The 14,254-nt window shown below is 39.8% G+C and overlaps 1 protein-coding gene and 1 pseudogene across 4 annotated transcripts; one reads left to right on the top strand and one right to left on the bottom strand.

Annotated features, from left to right (window-relative positions):
* Window positions 1–7,460: 7,460 nt before the first annotated feature.
* LOC113300386 lies at window positions 7,461–10,973 on the top strand. Of its 4 annotated transcripts, XM_026549607.1 has the most exons (11): window positions 7,461–7,622; window positions 7,870–8,028; window positions 8,181–8,269; window positions 8,645–8,753; window positions 8,858–8,897; window positions 9,016–9,105; window positions 9,216–9,315; window positions 9,403–9,542; window positions 9,754–9,856; window positions 9,956–10,223; window positions 10,335–10,973. In XM_026549607.1, exons 2-11 carry the CDS (start codon window positions 7,890–7,892, stop codon window positions 10,685–10,687), a joined length of 1,431 nt encoding a protein of 476 aa, XP_026405392.1. In that variant the 5' UTR covers window positions 7,461–7,622; window positions 7,870–7,889; the 3' UTR covers window positions 10,688–10,973. The 4 variants fall into 4 exon arrangements, with proteins under 4 accessions (XP_026405392.1, XP_026405390.1, XP_026405393.1 ...); XM_026549605.1 differs by having other exon boundaries at window positions 7,462–7,622; window positions 9,956–10,973; XM_026549606.1 differs by having other exon boundaries at window positions 7,531–7,622; window positions 7,879–8,028; window positions 9,956–10,973.
* Window positions 10,974–11,071: 98 nt separating this feature from the next.
* LOC113300387 lies at window positions 11,072–13,970 on the bottom strand (annotated as a pseudogene).
* Between the last annotated feature and the right edge of the window lie 284 nt (window positions 13,971–14,254).

Raw genomic sequence — 14,254 nt, 5'->3', positions numbered from 1 at the left:
CGAGAAAAATTCCTTGAGGATGATTTAACTTTTTATCTTGATAAAATCAAGATGTTGGAATATGACTTGAAAAAGTTCAATACTAGTTCAATCAAATTAACCACAATGCTAGGAGCAAGTAAAAATCATCGTGATACACGAGGATTGGGCTATAAGGGAATAGATGCTCCAAGTATTAGCAAAGAGGTAAAAATTTTTAAGGCTAGTGATTCTTCTCAACAAAAGGTTTACACTGGTGGCAAAAGTGAAATACCTTCACCAACAGTTAAGGTTCGAAAGAGAAAAGTATATCAACCTCCAAAGTCAGCACACACGGATCGAGGTAAGAACATTCCTTATGTTTGCCATTATTGCGGAAATAAAGGTCACCTGGAAATGAGATGTCGTTTTCGTATAAGAAATAAGAAACTTCATGATGTTCTTGTTTGGGCATCACAAGAAGTTGTGAAACCAAGATCATATGTTAATACTAATCCCCTTATCGTTACAGGTTGTAATTGTCCAACCTTTAGGAAAAGGGATCAGTGATGTGATAAACCTAGATTTGCCTATAAACGTAATGAGAATCCTTTTCACAATCGTAATGGTTATCAAAAGGATAACTTCGTAAAGACGAAGACAAGATCCGATGCTCCCAATTGGATAAAAACTAACTTGCAAAAGAATAGTCAACCTAATTCTCTTCCGAGAATTCCAGAAGAGAGTAATGGGAAGAAGGGTCAGGTTGTTTCTAAACACACTCAGAAGTGGATACCAAAGAAAGTTGATGATGCTTTGAGTGTGAAAAGGAATGATCTCCCAGAAAATTCCATGACTATGGAGAAGGCATTATCCATGATGTTAGAACTTAAAAATTTCTTTGGAAAGATGGATTTGGATGCGAAAGGTTCTAAAAGAGATCTCTTTCATGATAATCCAAAAGTGAAACGGAATAATCCAAAAACTATTGATGGTGAAAAGTCCATAGTTGCGGAAAAGTCTGTTTCAGTCACTTGTGGTGAGCAATACATTGTTCACCTCAACACAAATTGATTGTGTTGTATATGCATCCTCACCAAGGAATGCCCTGCTATGTATACGGTAAGGGAAGCATGAGAATTGGGGGCACACATATTATGTCAGGTATGATTTTGAATCTTTGTAATGCCATAGAATCCGATTGGATTCTTCTAAAAAGGTATGTTTATAAACTTGATCAAGTTTTGTGTTTTTATTTGCTTAAAGTACTTATAATGATCTATGTACCTTGCTTATCGTTCATTTCTACCTAACTTGATCTGTGTTTAAGGTTCTTAAATGTTTAGTTTTGAAAATAGTAATTCGGGATGTTTGGACTTCATGGTGTTGATGGTGGTTTTACTTCATGGTGCAAGGAAGATGAGTCGTTTAAGAGTGATGAGTGCCCAGGCCTCCTTATTTATTTATTGATTAATTCAATATATTTATATGAAATCTACCCAGAATGGTGCGTGTAGCAACAACCCCAAATATTCTGTAGATTTTATCTCTCGCCTGCATTATTCATTAATGTATGGCTTATTGAGTACTTGTAATATGCTATGTTCCCCGGCTGAACCCTCAATATTGGTATGACATGACAATTAGTGTTCACTCGCAGCTGAGTAGTATGAATTTCCCGAAGTATCAAGATTAAGGTCTGCATGAAAGTACTCAATCATAGGACGCACTAACTGCTCTCTGAGAATAAAATTAAGAGTTTTGTGTCAACACACAGAATTTACCAAATGTGACCAATTTTGCGACAGCTCGCAATATTCAAATTTTAACCTAATTAATTTGCAAAAATTAGGTTTCTTGCGCCCTGCGCAGTATCTCGAACCCTATTGGTCGAGACCAAACCTAGGTAAGCTGGGAAATTGATCCGCCATGGACTAGTAGGAGCAAAAACCCTACCAAAGTATAAAAACAAGAAATAAAGAGGAACTGCGTCAAGTAAAAACATCATCAAAGGGAGGTGTGGCCACGCCACTTGGCTGGCCGATCTTCTCCAGCAGGCGCCACCTGCGTGGCCGCTGGCCGTCCCCTTTCCCATCAATCAATCAGATTGCTTTAAATGCTCCACACACACTTTTAAATAAAGTTAGAAGTTGGCTGGTCGACACGCCTAAATTCCTTAAGAAATTTAATATAGACTACCCATGACAGTCATAAAATGATCACGGCCGTACATTTTGGACACTCGATTTATCAAGCTTAGCCGCTCCGCAACGCGACCGGACAAGCATCACCATATACACCGGCGGGCACACTAATTCCTTGGACGATCAAATTCTTCCAACTCGCAAGCAGAGCCACCAAACGCTTACCCAAAGTAGGTTGGCCGCGCGAGTTATAAATCCCTAAATTATGTTAGCATCAGCATATTGCTTCCGCAAAACGATCTTGGCCGCTCAACTTCTCCAGCCGAATTGACCGGCCTGGATTCAATCTCAATCAACGTGCAAAGTGCAGATACGCTCACCAGCGGCCCAGCTATTGTGCTGGCCAGACGAACAGCTCCCAACACGGCCTTGGCCCTAAAATAGGTTGGACACACGGCTTTTATAAAACCTAAATTAAATCAACGACAACCATTAACTGATGCAAATCATCTCGGCCTCCCAACTTCGCCAGATGAATTGGCCGGCCTAACTCCTATTTTAGGTATCCAACAAGATGTGGCCATAATCAACGGCCACTCCCCTTCCATAATCAACGATCGTCCAAGCCACGACCTCCCCGTATGTCTTCCAAACGATCGTCCAAAAGGGGCTGGTCGAGCCGCTTACATGAATTTTAAGGCGGCCATTAACTGCCGCAAATCATCTCGTCCGTCCAACTTCACCAGCCGAATTGACCGGACTAGATTAAATCTTAGGCGACCAATATATGTCACCATTGTCGCTAGCCATCACTGTCCTATAGAGACCGGCCGGCCTGCCTTTGGCGCGCGTGAATAACTCTTGGAAGCTTCCTGAAAATGGTCGGTCATGCTAATTTTAAGACATTAAGGTCCGCGACCGATTTAAGCGAGCTTTATACAACGATGCTTCACATGCATCAATTATTTTGAGATGCTTGCTTAAAAGCGATGCTCTACATGCATCGAAAACAATACGATATTTTATGAGCATCGGCTTCACAAAATAACTTAGTTATTTAACCTAATAGCATCACATGTTATTCTTGGCGACAAGTCTCATGAATTGGCTCGTCACACATGACTATCTGCCACCCAGCTTGCGCGCGATTGGTCAGAATACCTAGGTCTTGAACACAAGACCCACTCAGCAACTTGCTGCGTATTTTGCACGAAAATACTCGAGATCTCAAACATGTCACAAACTATGGGATGTTCATCAGGGTATTGGTCTGGCGGTTTACAGCGTGCGGCGTGCAACGCGCCCATTACGAGAAAGTGTCAGGAAAGGGAGGACGGTTAATAACAGTAACAGAGTAGTGGGTGTAAGGCTGACCAGTTTCCCCTCATGATGGAAACGTGACAGTCACCACTTTTTACACAACCCCACTTCTCCACTACTGTCTCCACTTCTTACGAGATCAAGGTGTGCTAAATCATGACTTGTATAAATAGGTTTTCAACCTATTTCGAAAACATAGTTAGTGTTATCAACACAAGTATCCAGAAAACACCAAGAACTGATAGCTTACATTCCGCAAGTCAGTTCCATGTTCTGATACAAGTCATAAAAACAGCCACACCTTCAAAATTCAATATTTTTGATCTCAACACCTTCTTCGCTTCCCTCCCTAAGATCAACCCTTCTCCTTCACTTTGTGACCGAAGCAAGGCTGGAACGACCATTTCTTGGTTTTTGTCAGAATTGTACAGATTGATCTCTCGAATCTAAAGTACTCCTGTGCAGTGCATTTGTTTAGGTTTTAGATTCGTTTCTCGGATACACACCCAAATTTACCATTTCTAGCAGAATCAGTTTTTACCCCCAAACAACCGGCGACCACAGTGGGAGATTAATCTCTCGGTTGCGAAGTTAATTTCTTGATTTTCATTTCAATCTTCCCAATTTCAAGATGGTGGATCTTAGGTCTGGATCAACAACAAATCCCGATGTTATTGGCGCTGACAACACCCCTGGTGTCAACATTCCGGCCGGTGACACCAATGTACCGCCTACCAGCACGATCAACGCATCTTGTGGCACTACATCCTCACCACCAACACCAGTGACACATGAAACATTCCCTCCGGCGTGACACCTCCCATCACCAGAGCCAGAGCCGCTGCCGCCATTCTCAATGTTTCTTTGAGCGTAACACCCCCAATTGTTACTAGAGCTACTGCCAGTCCCCATCATGACGAGAGGCTGGAGGAGCCATAGGAAGCCAACCTCCTATTACCATTGTTGATTTGATGGAAAGACAAGAAGTTCTCGCTAACGCTCAGACATACATGGCTACAACTCAGAAAGAGGTACTTACTTTCCTCAAGAAAATAACAGTGCGGCTACCACAAGAGACACGTCAACCCCAAACGGAGCTAATAAGGAGTACTTTTAATACTCCCGACGCATGCACCTCAGCAGGGCGCTCCTTTATAGATGAAGAGGCTCGTTCCATCCAATTTCATCACGCGTGAGGTTCTGTAATGACTTCTCCAAAATCGAGGCAACGAAAATATGCTAGACCTGTACAAATATCAACATCCTTATCCTCCTGATGTGCAAAGAGTTCCTCTCCCGAGAGGATACTCTTCTCCTAAATTTTCCCTTTATGATGGTACTGGTAATGCTCGTGACACATCTCTCGTTTTCTGGAATCCTTAGGAGAGCACGAATACAATCATGTCCTCCGTCTGAAAGAATTTTCTAAGTCACTTACCGGAAGAGCGTAAACCTGGTACAACAACATTGCACCAAACAACATATCCAACTGGTGTGAGATGATGACCGCTTTCTACAATAAATATTTCATCGTGTCTGAGCAAATCACCTTTTCAGATTTGGGGAGAATATTCCTACGAAACAATGAGCATCCAAATGATTATCTCAAGAGATTCAAGATTCAAGCACTGGATTGTCACGATCCAAATGTGACTGAACAACAATTGGTGGAGTCATGCATTAATGAAATGGTTCCCATATATCGCGCTTTACTAGAGAACCTGCGCTTCCAGACATTTTCTGAACTCCATGAAGCTGCTAAGCAGTCGGCTACAACGACACCAACACTGTTGGAGAGAACCAAACCAGCCAGGAGTGAAGATGCACGTGAGACTCGAGGAAACAGGCGTCTCATCAACAAGCAATATAATGCTGGTACCTCTGTAAGCGTAGTAGTTGAAGGAGGAAAGAGGAAATCTCCAGCAGCGGAACAACAACCCAAATGTGCGACACCAGCGCATCATACATCACCACTCCGGAAGGCCGCGGCTAAGGATCCTGCACAACAACAAGAAACTGGAGATGCTGCTCCAAACTTCCCATTTCCGATTGAGGAAGTAATTGAACTCTTGGAAGCGTGGATTCAAGATGATTCCATCAAGCTACCTCCTATCAGACGCCCGCCAACTGAGGAAGAAATGGCAAATCCCAAATATTTTCGTTACCACAGATTTGTCAATCACCCAACTAATGAATGCATCGATTATTTTGAGCGAGCTTTATATAACGATGCTTTACATGCATCGATTATTTTGAGATGTTTGCTTAAAAGCGATGCTTTACATGCATTGAATAAATACGATATTTTATGAATATCGGCTTCACAAATAACTCAGTTATTTAACCTAATAGAGTCACATGTTATTCTTTGCGGCAAGTCTCATGACTCGGCTCGTCACACATGACTACCCGCCACCTAGCTTGCGCGTGGTTGGTCAGAATAATTAGGCAAGACCCAACAACTTGCTACATATTTTCTATAAAATACTCGAGACATCAAACGTGTCACAAAATGGGGGATGTTCATCAGGGTATTGGTCTGGCGGTTTACAGCGTGCAGCGTGCAACATGCCCATTATGAGAAAGTGTCAGGAAAGGCGGTTAGTTAGTGGCAATAGAGGAGTAGTGGGTGTAAACTGACTCGTCTTCCCTCATAGTAAGACGTGGTTTTCTACATTTTCACACGACCCCGCTTCTCCATCACTCAACTACCCCCACTTCCTACGAGATCAGGGTGCGTGCAACTATGACTGATATAAATAGGTTTCGACATATTTAAACCAAAAAGGGAGTTTTGGTTATCAACAAAAGTATCCAGAAAAAATACCAAGAACTGATTGCTTACGCAAGCCAGTTCTGTATTCTGATACAAGTCATAAAATAGCCACACCTTTAGAGTTAACCATTCTGATCTCAACACCTTCTTCGCTTCCCTCCCTAAGGTCAACCCTTCTCCTTCACTTTGTGACCGAAGCAAGACTGGAACGACCATTTCGTGGTTTAGTCCAGGATTGTACAGATTGATCTCTCGAATCTAAAGTACTCCCGTGCAGTACATTTGTTTAGGGTTTAGATTCGTTTCTCGACGGCACACCCAAATTTACCAAAACCAGCAGAATCAGTTTTTACCTCAAAACAACAAGAAAAACATTAGGTTAGTTAACTAGTTTTTCTTGTCAAGGCATTCGATTAGACTTGAATAACTGAATCCTCAAATTTGATAAGTCTAACTAAGATCAGAATTAACTTAATTTTTCTTATCCGGAATCAATTGGACTAAACAAATGATCTCGTATTTTGTTAAGCCGTAAACAATACATACAAACCGAAATAAATTGACTTGCATAATTATTTTCTTAACCGGAAGCAATTGAAACAAACATACACATTATAGCACCGCAATTGCACCGGATTTCTTTAAGCAAAAACACTTTGTTAGAGTATTGCTCGGTCGAACTCGTGTTTTTTGCTATCTCAAGCATGTTTGTCAATGTTAGCGATCAAAACTATAAGTCTTGATTTCTAGCCTACATAGCTAAAGGTCTCGGACTATGATAGAAAGTGTAGTTTAGCTCAAGAACTCCATGGAAATCATCATACAAGACGAAGGACTACTCAAGGAACTGGTGGATCTTCATCGACTAAAAGGTATGTGGAGACTTGAACTTATCTGTCACTCAAAAGTCTATCTATTCCATCTCCTACTCTTGAGACAAAAGTCGTTTTGATATATAGACTTTCATTATGCACATTTGCTATTTCGAGCCGAGTTTATCTCGCCTATCTATTTCTCGAAATATATGTTGGTAAGCTTTCGCTTTAGCCGAATTCATCTTTACCTATCCGATCATGGGCTGACCGGATACCCATCCGACCATCTGGATTGAGTGTCCGGATTATACTTTTCCATCCATATGAGTTGCCCTTGGTAGTTTGTCTCCCCTCCACCACTTTGGAAGGACTTTCAACGGAATTTCCCGTCGGTAAACCTATCATTTTCGAATAAATAAAGATAGAAAGATTCTAATTTAGTGCTATTCAACTTTACTTTTTTATCTTTTGGACGAACTAATTCGGATTCTCCAAAGCTTTTTAAATTCTGAGCTATTCTTGTCTGTAATTCGCCATGCCCAAAGGCCAAGCTCATCCAATTTCATGTTCTATCCCCGTCTGGGGGATCTCTCTAGAACCTCAATTCAGGTACAAATCTTCACCTTTTTTTTCTGATTGTCAATTCAGGTACAAATGACTAGTCTTTAAGGTGTGTTTGGATAAAATTGGGTATCTGAATTCTGATCAGTATTTGGTAAATTCTAATAAATGGGTAGTATCTGAGTCTGAATTATTCATATTTGGTAAATTCTAATAAATGGATAATATGGATTTATGCAACTTTGGTGATTCCTTTAAGTAGAGTACTGTCTTAATGGGTGTGTATTCGGTTTAGAATACTTAGATTATGCAAAAATGGGCAACAAAGAGAAAATCTTGGAGTACAGACAAAGGCTTGATAAGACACTAGCATCTCATGATCTTTCAAATGAGGAAGCTATTAAGTGCCGTCTCAAGAATGAACTCCTACATTCATCGCCATCTGAGAATCAGGGTTAGTTCATTTTGGGTTTTCCTGTTTGTTTTCAATTTTTATCAATTCGTTGCTAATTTTAGAAAATGGTTAAATGGGTGTAAGGAATAAACTAGTGAATGGATTCTAGGTTGACTTCATGTTTCTAGACTAATTGATATGGCGGGTTTCAGACTATGTTGAACATATTGTGGACAAAAGTGGGAAACAAGTCTTGAATAGTCTTGACATGTTGAGGAGTGTGGAAGATGGCGACTGGAAGGTACCTTCTTTTGTCGGAATAGTCTTTTACTTCTTATTATGTTTACTAGTGAAATTGCACGCGACGTGTCTGCTGTTTAAATTCTTGATTGGGAATCCTAAACAGACGCACTCTTCGCTTCGCGGGACCATTTTGAAGAAAACTATCAAATGTTTGTTTCCATATATGAAGCAGCATAGACGTTATATGAGAATTTCAATTTGATACCCAATCTAAAACCAATTTCATCTTGTATTGTTTATAAGCAGCATACATCCACATCACATGCGATTAATTAATGTTGTTGCGAGTTATCAACCATGATCTCTCCTTCTGCTGAAGTATGTTAATGTAAGCCTCTTTTTCTATTGAACTTATAGATTTTTCTACTGACAGATGAAACAAGATACTGATGAGTATCGTGTAATGTATCGAGAAGGACCTCAAGGGACTCCATTGCATTCACTACTTGTTGAAGGATTTGTTGATGGGCCTATGGATGTTTGTAAGTAAACTTTGATCTACTTAGATTTTTCTTGAATTGAATTACACGAGGTGTCCTAAATGATTAACAGAAAATTGTTAAGTTGGCTACATTTCTGGTTATAGGTGTATGTCTTGGGTGGGAAGTAGGCCTATTTCATAAATGGTGAGAACTGTCTCTATATTATTCGTTCCTCGGTTTTAGATGTCCAAGTTTTATCGGATAGCATATAATTTTCCCTCAGTATAGATATAACTGTATTTCCTGTTACTATTGCTTTTAGGTGGCCTCAGTTCAACTTTCCTACTTTCAAAATCATAGAATCTAAATGTGTCCAAAAGGTTCGAATAGGCGAACAGATTGATTTGGTCAGGTAAGAGTAAGACCTACACAATATGGATCAGTACTCATTTTATGGATGTTCTAAAGTGATGATCCTCCACCTCAGGATACTGATTTTTTTGTTAATTATTTGGAAGAAAGAATGAAGTGTGCCTGGCCTTTATCAGCTAGAGAGGTTGTTGTGCACTGTTTTGAAGTCGAATTTTTAGAAGATGATCTTCTCATTTTTGTTCTGAATTCGGTAGGTACATCTTTTCCTTGTTTCTCAAGGTATTTTTCCTTTTAACAGCATAGCGTAGTCAGGATTTTTTCTTTTGTTCACATTCAGGTGACTGATACAGAGAGTGTTGATAGAAGTACACATGGGTTCACCAATGATGGGATACCTAAAGCAAAGGACGTCGTGCGCGCAGAGCTGGTAGGAGGCTTTGCCTTGCAAAAGGTTACCTCTAACAGAAGTTACTTTCGGTGAGTGGGTCTACGGCACATTTACTCCGAAACTTCATAATCCCCATACAGGAGGCAGAATCCTCCAGTTAATGGGTTGAGTTGTACTCTTTGTTCTTGACGTATGATGCGTCAATATACGAGAAGCATATCTTGTTCGTGTGCGTAGATGGTGAAGTATGTGTCAGTTACCAAAGACTGTGTTTTCATAAGCGATGGCGGCATTTTGCAGGATAATAGTGACAATGGATATGAAGCTGGATTTTGTTCCCCCGTCACTTATTAATTTTTTGTCAAGGCAGATCATAGGCAGTGGTTTTGAGCTCTATAAAAAGGTCCCATTTCGTTTTTCTGATTATGCCAAACCAAGTGGAAAATTTATCTGCTATAGTGCCTAATTGTTTTCCTATTAACCAAGTCCTGCTGTTTTCTAGGCCGTTGCATCCGTGGCTAAAGGTGATGAGGATTTCGGCAAGGCCTTAAAGGACACATTGTATGTTCGAATACGTGAAGGTTTGAATCAGGAGAAAGGATTGAAGATAAATTCTGAACCAAAAGTACTAGTGGTTGAGAAATCTGCAGACAAGTGCGATGGAAAATCTGAAACTGAAAGTTTACCAGCTGATGCAACAGTTACAGCCAAGTCTTCTCTTGGTGATAATCTGGTCATTCGATGTAAGCAGGAAGCTACCTCCGTTTCAGGTCAGACATCTCAACATGAGATTGAGGACGAGGAGATTGAACAGCGTAAAAAATCTGAAGAGGCAGGACATGGGAATGAACCTACTGACCAATCTTCATCTCGTTTAACAGGGGAACGGATTAGCAAAGAGAAGAAGGTGTTTATCAGTCCAGAGGTTGAACATGCTCTTGGCATATTGGACAATGTCATTTCAATGGTCAGGGGAAGTGGAATTATCAACCAGACTTGGTCTGGATTAGGCTCTTCCAATCAAAAGCTAGTAAATTCTCGAACGACACCTCAAGATCATTCTGGCGGTGTAATTTGTGTTAAAGCCCTCAATACAGATAAAAGGGATGCCAATTTGAGCAAAGACTATTGTGAAGTTGCTATCGAAGTCGATGGTAGTAACATTAATGGTGGTGAAAAATCCAGGCAAAGAAAGCACAGGTTGTGCTGCTTCCGCTCTGCTACAGATCACTAGAGAAAAATCCAGGCAAAAAAGTTGTTTCGGATATGTGGGTGGATTGAGCAATTTATCAACCAAACCAAATTCTTTCGCTTCTCCAGCAATGTATGTCATAGTTTTTCATGCAAGCAGTGGTCTGGTAATAATATCCATTTTGAAGCTTTACCTAGTTAAAGAATCTGTAACCTTAAAACGCCTCTTTAATACTGTCAACAATATCAAAAATCAAACCAAAATCCGTTCCTCAAAGTAAACTGTTACATCTTGAGGACACAGAAGAAACCAGGAAAATGTTTAAATAGTCTTCAAGTCTTTTTTGAGTTTTTTAGATGTCAAAAGAAGATGAAAAATAGAAACTGTTACTTTGCTGCATAAAGGAATAAAACAACCAAAAACAAAGGGGCCTAATAATAGTATGTCATCCTTAATTTGCTCAAAACCTCTTAAATATGTGCCCTTAACACAGAGGCCAGATTTTCATTCAGCACAAATATCAAAAGGCGAACTATTCATAAATTAAGTTTCAATACATGACTGGCATTGTTATGTTCATAAGAAGTTCATTGTCAACAATCAAGGAATAATCCACGACCGCCACGCAACCTCCACCCATAGGATGCTGAACGTTTTCAAGCCTGCAATAACAGCAGCTATAGTTTTTTTCTCCTGCAAGAAGAATTCACAGAGTTGCCAATACAACAAGTAGTCATAAATCATAAAATAATCCCCGAATGACAAATAAATCAATTAGCAAGCAAAGAGACGAATTAAGAGACAAATGTACCTAACTGCAGAAGTAAGAGACAACTGAAACCACACAATCACATCTACATGTTAAATGCAAACCTGAAATCGAGTCTCTTGGCCCCATGCATTTGCAAAACTTGACCCAGAGAGCCTTCCCAGTGGTAGTTGTCAGTTCAGCAAAAAACATCTCTCCGGAGCATCAGCAACATCAGTCTTCTTAGCCGTCAAGTCAACATGGTGAAGAATGCATGTCTTGCCAGATGTAATGGAACCAGGCTCCACCAGCTCATATTTTTTACCCCATGAATTTTAGGCCAAGGCAAGAGAACAAAAAAGAAAGATTAAGAGAATCCAACAAAACTGGAGATTGATTTCCAGAAAACACCAGGGTCTGTTATCGGGTGCTGCTGTTATCGTTCCTCCAAAAGGGGCATTCGAGGAGATCGAAGGAAAATAGAATCCATCATTCCTGCTGAGGATGTTCTTTGTGTTGTGGCCACTGATAGATCCTCTGGCTCTCCCACTTGAAAATCAGGATCCCTCCAGAACTTGATAACTTGAAGGCTTTCTTCCTCCGTTGATCTCTGAACTATTACATGGGATGCATAACCTTTTTCTTTCATGAGAAGGCTTATCTGTGAGGGATTGTTGGCTGCTAGTGTAACCATGCACAACCAACCCTTGTCGGACAAGAGTTTGTCAGCAACAGGTAGTATTTTGTCAATAACAGTCCGTCCATCTTCCCCTCCAGCCCAAGCAGAAGCAATTCCATCACGACCTACTTCATCTTCTGGAGTTGGTACATATGGTGGGTTCACAACCATCACATCAACCTTCCCCCACAGTCGTTTTTCCAGCCCCGACGCTGAAATATTATCACATAGTACCTCTGCATGGACGGTATGAGCCTTCAAAGTTTCACTTGTAACTCTCACGGCATGTGGATTAATATCCGTAGCAAAATAGCTGACACTTGCAACACTGTCCTCCTGCCTTAAAAGCAACGTCTTCTTTTGGCGACCCCGACCGAATTCTGTGCGCTAAATTTGTTAATTGTTTGAAAATTCAAAACTGATTTGGTTAGTGGGATAAACTGCAAAATAATCTCTATTATCCTACTTTCCTCATTTACTGGCCGCAATAACTCAAAATGATATCACTGTTTCTCTATATTCACTATTTATAACTCGCCATAAAATCTGTTTGGGAAGAAAATAAATCAATTCACTTCTTTAACTCTATAATCCAACACAAGTTATCTAAACTCTGTTCGATCCAAATCAGCTTGATTATAGAGTTAAAGAAGTGAATTCCCGAACAGATTTTAGGGCGAGTTTAAATAGTGAACATAGAGAAGCAGTGATATCATTTTGGGGTGTGAGTTACTGCGGCCAATAAATGAGAAAAGTGGGATAATGGAGATTAATTTGCAACTTACCCCACTAACCAAATCAGTTTTGAATTTCAAACAATTAACAAATTTAGCGCACACAAATCTGGCCGCGGTCGACACAAAAAGTCGATGTTGTTAATCCACTACCACAACCGACTTCCACGCAAAACATGGGTTGATGCTCTACAAGATTTTCTCAATAAGCCAAGTGTGCATCAACTAAAGCAAAGGAATCATCACAGGGTTCATAAACCTCTGGATGCCCACTTACAAGGCGAATTTGAGCAATTCTAGAGGGCATCCTTGATGGAATCTGGTTGGAGATGATGACATAAAAATTTCTAGTTAGAATTTACAAACATTAACAGCATCAACTTAATGAACAAAGACAAGGTGCCAGCATAACAATAAATGTTTTAAGTTTACAGAAAACGCTATCCGTGGTTTCTAATTTGAAACATGTGTGATCAGCAAAACAAACACAACCAAATTTTTTTCTTCCACAAAGAAAGTATAACAAGGTTGAGTTCGAGTCGAATACTATAAACATAGTCATTCTAGTTTTGAGTTTAATCCATCTCAAGAAGCCAATAAAGCCAGCCTTAAGCGCACGTCACTTGTTAAGCTGTCTCCGGTTACATTTAGGGTCAAAATCATAAACTAGCAACACCATTACTATTGCTTTATCTACTACCAATGAATTTTTGGATTTTTGCACAAATTTAGTTAGAAACCCACATTAACAATCCATCTGTCCATGTTAAACATGATTAATCGCACAAAACGCATTATGATATTTTATTAGTCCAATACTTTAAACCCAGAATTCCAATTTCATCAGTGCTATACTTGTTATCCCATCTCTCTACCAAGCTCAATTTTAACTCTTCAAGAGACTGATACAAAATTGAAACCCCAAATATCAAACACGAGTTCACCTCCATTGCAATTATTACAGATTGATTACTGAAAACGAGAGCACAATGTTTTTTAGGGTAGAAGAAAACCTAGTTTAAAAACTACAATACCTATCTTGACGACGTTACAGAGATTTCACAGTAAACCATATTTAACATAAATCCCCGAAAGATAAACAGCTTAATAATCAAGACAAAACAAAAGAGAAACGGATGATTTTAGCAGGAGAATACCTTTGTAATCAAACAGGAGAATGCCTTGTTAAAATGAGGTGCTTGCCTTCACTCTGATAAAAATATTTCAAAAAGAGAGAGGAAGTTTCCTTAATTAACCTAAGAAAAGGAACAAGAAATTGTCACAGAGGGGAGTGGTGGGTAACAAAGTAGATTTAAGAAGAAGCCTAAGGGGTACCCTTATCTATTACAAAAGTTCAAAAATAACCTTCAATAATTGAGCTAATTCTAATAATAACCAAAACAAAATCCTAAATCTAATTCTTAATTTCTAATTCATCTCCTCTTCTT

Source organism: Papaver somniferum, chromosome 7 (assembly GCF_003573695.1).
Source record: "Papaver somniferum cultivar HN1 chromosome 7, ASM357369v1, whole genome shotgun sequence".
NCBI classification, from domain to species: domain Eukaryota; kingdom Viridiplantae; phylum Streptophyta; class Magnoliopsida; order Ranunculales; family Papaveraceae; genus Papaver; species Papaver somniferum.
Note: the sequence above shows the minus strand (reverse complement) of the source record. Positions and strands in the feature narration are given on the sequence as shown.